General features: G+C 34.3%; 1 protein-coding gene across 1 annotated transcript; it reads left to right on the top strand.

Annotated features, from left to right (window-relative positions):
* The first annotated feature begins 4,644 nt into the window (after positions 1 to 4,644).
* On the top strand, positions 4,645 to 7,064 carry LOC142641284 (ABC transporter G family member 10). Its single transcript, XM_075815689.1, has one exon. The coding sequence runs from the start codon at positions 5,033 to 5,035 to the stop codon at positions 6,869 to 6,871; it is 1,839 nt and encodes a 612-aa protein (XP_075671804.1). The 5' UTR covers positions 4,645 to 5,032; the 3' UTR covers positions 6,872 to 7,064.
* Positions 7,065 to 7,589: the final 525 nt, after the last annotated feature.

Below are 7,589 nucleotides of genomic sequence, written 5' to 3'. Positions count from 1 at the left end.
GATGTGAGATTCGTTCCAAACCTCAGCATTGGTGCAGAAAACTTACTTTTATTTTTTATTTTTTATGTTTCCGAAATCTGCCATGCGTGCGCAAGTTTGAGTTTATGTACACATGCATCGTGGCAGCACATACAGGTTGATTCCTGCGTGTGCAGGCTGAGGGTTCCCTTGGTCCTTATTTTTCAAAAATAGATTTATTTGCTCATTAAAAATTATATTTCTTATTTTAACATTTCTCAAGTCAATTTAACATTTGATTGGGCTCTAAACCAACCTTGGGTCTTAGAATTTCAACATCATTGGGGAACAAGGTCCTGAGTCGTAAGGGGTACAAAATGCGGTGTCTATAGGATCATTCACCATCAAAATAATAACCAAATGCCCAAAGTTTAGTACAACTACGTACCTGACCGTTGATAGGGCCCTCCCATAGTGAAGTGGATCGATGATCCGCTTGCCACCTCAAGAGTCTAACATCCTCAAGTCCAGGCTCCACAACTGACAATGGCTGCATATTTGACACATATGCAATGATGTTAATAAACCATTGATCTCAGTAAGACATTAACAAAATGACACTTCACTATTCACCATAAAAAGGAGATATTGACCTTATTTGGATTATTTGCAAAATGGATAGTAAAAGAAAGATGTAAAGCTTTCATATAAGAAAATTTTGTAGAAATATAACTTTTGTATGCAATATATATGAGATATAATTCACTTTGGAATTAAAAATTCAAGACTTATGTGTGTGTGTGGTACTTGGAGTTTTTCTTGAATTGTGAATAAATGTGATAGTTTAGTCTCGGGCCTCCCAAAGTAAAAAATCTAGTTCTACCCTTGATTACACTTTACTTTCATATTTGCAAATTTCTTTTCTATATTATTACTATGAATAGGGTAATAATTGACAATATAATTATTTTTATTTTTATTTTGTTTTATTATTGCTATACTTATAAGTCTAAAAAGCTAGAATTCCAAGAAGAAATATTTTTCAAAAAAGTTATTAAAATATAAGAATATGAAGAGATAATCAACGTTGATGATGATAAAGAAAATTTTAACAAAGAAATAACTTTACAAAATGAACATGATGATGACACTGACTTAAATGGAGTTGATTAGGCAAGATGATGTAAATAAATTATTATTTTGAGTTATTTGTCATGGATTATCATTTTTGAGTTTAATCAATTTAAATATGTACATTAGAAACCCATGTTAATTTGATTTATTTAGTTAGCCTGTTAAATATTATTACATAAGTGATATTAAATTAGTCATTAGTTGAATATATTTTGTGGGTTTAAGTTAGCTCAACCGGTAAAGTCTTTGATGATTGAATAAGAAATATGAGTTCAATCCCTGCTTACATCAAAAACCAATTGGTATCTTGGTCTGATGATAAAGAACTATTATGAAGAGTGGATGTCATAGGTTGAAACTCGCTAAAAATAAAAGTTGAATATATTCTGAATTTATAATGAATATACCATTTATATATGTATATCTATAAATTTGTATAAATTTTATTAAGTGTTTGTGTATCTTACAATACACGATACAAAAAAAAAAAAAAATCAAAAATCAAAAATTGATTCAAAATACAATTCACATTTTAACAACTATGGGTGGTTGATCGGCATCTTCATTGAGGTTTATTGCCTTTGCTTGCTCAAAAAACAAAAGACTCTTTGTAAAACCCTTTAAAAAAATTTAAAACATTTTACCAAAAAAACTTATTAAAATATTTTTACAAACTTACCAGCTCGCACAACTTTCCCCTGAACACTCGTCATACACCCCCAACCCTCCACTTCTCTCCTCTCTGACTTCATTGAATTGTAGGGAAGTTATCCTATATAAATATTTTTTATCAGACTTTCTAATGCATTACATGGGTTAACGACTAGTTTATATCTATATAACTATATTTATATATACTATAAAACCAAAGCGTCATACTTTTTGTTGAACTCATAATATGTTGACACATAAGCTTTAAAGGCCTAACATTTTTCCACAATTCCACCTCAACTATTTATTTTTTTTTAATTTTTAATTTCTTAATTTTTTTCCCAACCCATCTTTCTATTCTTCAACAACTTCATGGTCACAACTTAGTCTATATTTTATATTTATAAGGGTTCATTTGGATGAGGGATAGAAAAAGTGAGAGAATAGAAAATGGAGAGGGGATGGAATAGTGGGAGGATAAAAGAGATTTTAGTTTCCCTCATTTGTGTTTGGTTGGAGGGTAAAAAAATGGAAGAATTAAAAGGAGAAATTACACTTTACCATCCCAAACTATACCTCATGTTACACTTTGTACCCTAAATTTATTGAATGCACTTTTTGCACTTTAAACTATGACCCTTGTTACACTTTACACACCGATGTTAAGTTTGCTATTAACTTGGATGGAAAAATATGACACCATGTGAAAAGACTTAATTTCCCCTCTTCTCAATGCTTTAAAAACAAAATAAAAATTACACTTATCACCCTAAACTATACTCTTTATTACACTTTGCAACCTAAACTTTGAATTTTCATCCAAGTTAACAGTAATCTTAACAGTAGGGTGCAAGGTGTAACAGAAGTCATAGTTTAGGGTGCAAAGTGTAACATGAGGTATAATTTAGGGTGATATAGTGTAATTTCTCCGAATAAAAAATAGAATTTGTATAAATTTACTCTCATGCTCCTATTATATAACTTTTTTATATAAATATTTTATAAAGGAAATAAAAGTTTTGTTTTGGAATAAAATAAAAAAAAGCCAAAGCATTCAACAAAGAACCCATTAAAAGAAAGAAAGGAAAAAAAAAAAAGTCATCATTGATTATAGTTTTGGGAAGGAGAAGGATTAGATGTGTAATTTTCATCCAACATTTTCTCCTTGCCATTTTCTCTCCAATTTGGGGGATAGAAAAGTGGTGGGCTTGTAGAGAAAACAATCAAGGCCCACCATTTTCTCTCTCACAAAATCACTCCTATTTTCCATCCTCCCTATTTTCACTCTAACCAAACGCATCCAAAATCCATCTATAAATACTATAAGACTGAAGATGTTTGACCATTAGTTGGCTTCCTCGTGTTATGCCACTTAAACCTTGGAGCCTCCACAATTTTCCACATCATATTTAAGTTTTTAAATTTTTTTTTAAAAAACTAAATTGTAAATTCTACACAATTCACTTTGCAAACCCGATTCAAAAAAAAAATTAAAAGAAAAAAGAATCACCTTTGCAAACTCCAACTACATGTCTTTGAAAAACCCAAAATTGAATATTTTGCCAAAGCTAGGCTCAATGATATTTAAAAGCATGAATAAACAGTTTAATGCAAAAAAAAATCCTCCTCGGCATAGTCCGAGGATGGTAGTTCTTATATTATTCTCTTAGACTTAAACACAATTACAATTCTTCAGTATGCAGTTTCTTTCTCTCTAGATTCTATGATCTCCCCATGTAAGTTTTTCTTCTTTATATTCCCCTATTTTACTTCATCTCAGCCCTCCACGTGTACATCAAATTGCTGGTGTTGATTCATATCCCATCAGCACATTTCTGAAGTCTTTGTGGGTAGCTGTAAGGCTGCGTATCTCTGCTCAGGTATCACCTCCATATTAATGCGGCCAGAGAATTAGCTGCAGAGCATTCAATGCAGTGATAACAGTTTTTTCCTAAATATTTCCCAACTTTCCTTTGTTTTATTCCCTTTTGATGCTTATCCTTACCCGTATGATCGTTTGGTGTGTTGTTCTTGATGAAATGTCAGACCTTTGACCCATACTCTGCTTAGCCGATGAGGTATTTCTCCACCGACTACACTCCCAATCTTTTACGACCAGACTTCTTCCATAGCTTACTAATTTGTACATCCTCGTTAATGTCCTCAAACGACTTAATGTCCTCGGACACGATCCATGGCCCAATATCATTTTCTGGGCCCTTTGCCCCTACAAGACTTATTGATCAAAAAAAAAAAAAAACAAAAACTACTCTTTATTTAAAAATACAATTGTGGTAGGATTAATTAAATTGGTAACATCATTCATAGTTAAAGAGATCTAAGTTTGAATTTTATCATGTCTACACTAGAATTATTTGACGTTGGATAGTAAACTATGAAATGAGGATACCTACTCCTGGGGCTAAGCATAATTACTTCTATGGTTCATAATTTTGACGCACTGCAGTTAAAGGAAGGTTTGGTTGAAACATGAAAATACAAGGCAGATGATCAACTTCTTTAGGTGAAGTTTTCCAAGCTTCAATAAAGCAACCATGCATTAGTACAAGATTTAAATCCATGAGTTTGGAAGTCTCACTATATACACAAACTTTGGTAAAAGTCAACTTGCTTAACTTTGAATATTATAATACGATTTCTTAAATATATATATGGACCCAAACAATCTTCTTCTAAGCTTTATCATACTAATAAAAAAATCAACTTACTTATCGAGTCCATAATATTATAATGTCAGATTATCATGATCCTTGATAGCACTTTTCCATAGAAGTAATAAAAACAACTACGCCATTTTGAGCTTTGGAGTAACGGAGTTTGGAGCACAGAAATTTCCTATGCATATAGGTCATCTTATCGGTTTCCAACCTAATTAACTGCTGAGCTGTGAGTTTTAAGAGTAGGGAAGATGGTGAGGCAACCAACACCAACCCTGCTCAGTCAATATTAGGTTCACCTGGAAAAGCTTTCCATTCCAAGTAACCCAATTTTCTTTCCTTCTTTAGTTTTCTTGAAGCACCCTCCCAACTTTCCAAACCCCACCAAAAATCCCATTAGTTTGCCAAATCAAGGCAAGCCCATCCCAAAGAGCTGTTTAAGCTCAAAGCAAGCATGCCCAATATCCATATTGGCTTCTCATGCTTTTTAACTTGTACGTTTGCAACAACCACAACTAGTTTGGTGTGTTAGTTCATCTCCTCTTCTTCACATATCCCATCTAACATATCAAATTTTACATTTTCTCTCTCACTCCCCTTTGTCTCTCTCAATGGAATTGCCAGTTTCCGGTGGCCGGAGAATCCCATATAGAATAGAAACCAAAAATGTGTCCTACAAATTATGTGGCCTCTTTGATGAACTAAATTGGGTGTGTGGTTTTGAAACTCCAAAGAGAGCTCCTAATAAGTTCATTTTGAAGGGTGTAAATTGTGAAGCTAGGCCTGGAGAGATCACAGCAATTGCTGGTCCTAGTGGAGCTGGAAAAACCACACTGCTAGAGATTCTAGCCGGAAAGATATCACCAAGGAAAGTTTCAGGTCAGGTATTGGTGAATGATTGGCCTATAGAAGCTGAAAATTTTCGGAGAATATCAGGATATGTCACCCAAGATGATGCTTTGTTTCCATTACTTACAGTACAAGAAACACTCATGTATAGTGCTCTGCTAAGGCTAAGGGGTGGGAGAGGTGAGGCTGCCATTAGAGTCAAAGAGCTAATGAAGGAGCTTGGGTTGGATCATGTTGCAGGTTCCAGGATTGGCGGAAAATCAAATCGAGGCATTTCAGGTGGGGAAAGGCGTAGAGTTTCGATTGGAGTTGATTTAGTTCATGATCCGGCTGTTATTTTGATCGATGAACCAACTTCAGGGTTGGATTCAGCCTCAGCTCTTCATGTGCTCTCATTGCTTAGAGCAATGGTGGTAAATCAGGGTAAGACAATTGTTTTAACCATCCACCAACCAGGTTTTCGAATCCTCGAGTTGTTTGATCGCATTGTTTTGCTTTCAAATGGGTTTGTCATGCATAACGGATCGCTGGATCTTCTTGAGGAGAGGCTTAAGTTGGCTAGTCATGGCATTCCCCCACACGTCAATGTGCTTGAGTTCGCTATTGATGTCATAGAAAGCTTGGTTATTCAAACTTCAGAAACTCTCATTGACCAAAGTAATATTGAAGAACATAAAGATGAAGTTCTTAAAATGAGGAATGTGGCCTACCCCAGCATTAATGGAGAAGAAAACCTTCTCTTCTACCCGAATTCTCGACTTGAGGAGGTTTTGATATTAGGACAAAGATTTTGCAACAACATATTCAGAACCACGCAACTCTTTGCCACAAGAGTCATACAAGCTTTGGTGGCCGGTTTAGTACTGGGGACCATTTTCATGAATGCAGGCAGAGAACAAGGGGGAGTGGCCTTACAAACCCGAATTGGGTTTTTTGCCTTCAGTCTCACCTTCTTGCTATCTTCCACAACAGAAGGCCTACCAATTTTCTTGCAAGAGCGAAGAATTTTGATGAATGAGATTTCAAGAGGAGCTTATAGAGTATCTTCTTACATTATAGCAAACACCCTTGTCTTTCTTCCTTTCCTTTTAATGGTTGCTCTTCTCTACACAACCCCAGTTTATTGGCTAGTTGGTTTAAAGAAGGACATTAATGGATTCCTTTACTTTTCTATGGTGGTCTGGATGGTTCTATTAATGTCCAATTCTTTTGTAGCGTGTTTCAGTGCTCTAGTGCCAAACTTCATCATGGGTAACTCAGTGATTTCAGGGCTAATGGGCTCTTTCTTTCTCTTTTCTGGGTATTTCATATCAAAGGAAAACATACCTAGTTACTGGATTTTCATGCATTACTTGAGTTTGTTCAAGTACCCTTTTGAGTGTTTTATGATAAATGAGTATGGAGGAGAGCAAGGGAGGACCAAGTGCATACAATTTGTGGAAGGACAATGCAATTTGTATGCAAATGGGTTCCTAAGACAGCGAGATCTGAAAGAGTCACAGAAATGGAGCAATTTAGCTGTGATGTTGGGTTTCATCATTGGGTATAGAGTGCTTTGCTTTTTCGTTTTGTGTTTCAGATGTTACAAAATCAGAAGCTAGATAAACTCTACAATTCTTTAAAAAAAAAAAAAAAAGACACTCTACTACTTCTTTCAGCTCTTTTCTCTTATGTTTCCCATTCTTTTACTCATTTCAATAGGATGGTCAAAATAATGTATCATCTTTATACGTATAATGTTTATTATTTGTATATGAGAATCACTTATATGATTACTATCGCTTTATCTCTAATACAAACTATCAACTTCAATTTAAGTAAAATAATTGTTCTGAACGCTTCCATATCTTTTTTTTTTTTTTTTTTTTTTTGTTTGTTGAGAATCAACACTTCCGTATCTATGATCCCTATAACTTGTACTTGAATGCTAATAATATATGAGACAGGATTTATATTCTCCCAAAGCACTTCAGTAGTCAAAACTAAATATGGATGCTTTTGTTCCTAAAAGTTCATTTTCTAGTTGAAGTTTAGAGTATTTTCTTGAATATTGACGTGCGAATATCCAAATATCATTCTTTTACCAATGATCTTGTAGCCAATAGTACTCTCTTTAATAGTGAAGACTTGGATTCCATAGGTACAGGGGCTTGTGCGGGTTAAGGGTAATACTATTATTTAAAGAAAGAAGGATTTGTGGGGCTAAGGGTGACATCATTTCTTGCCACCATCCGAGTCTGACTCTGAACATCTGATAATAGAATTTATTTATTTAAATTTTATGTTGATGTTGTTTAGAAATTTAATGGATTACCAAAG

Source organism: Castanea sativa, chromosome 6 (assembly GCF_040712315.1).
Source record: "Castanea sativa cultivar Marrone di Chiusa Pesio chromosome 6, ASM4071231v1".
NCBI classification, from domain to species: Eukaryota; Viridiplantae; Streptophyta; class Magnoliopsida; order Fagales; family Fagaceae; genus Castanea; species Castanea sativa.
Note: the sequence above shows the minus strand (reverse complement) of the source record. Positions and strands in the feature narration are given on the sequence as shown.

Excerpts from the sequence above, each read along its gene's own strand:
- LOC142641284 (XM_075815689.1), top strand. The coding sequence starts at position 5,033 with ATGGAATTGCCAGTTTCCGGTGGCCGGAGAATCCCATATAGAATAGAA.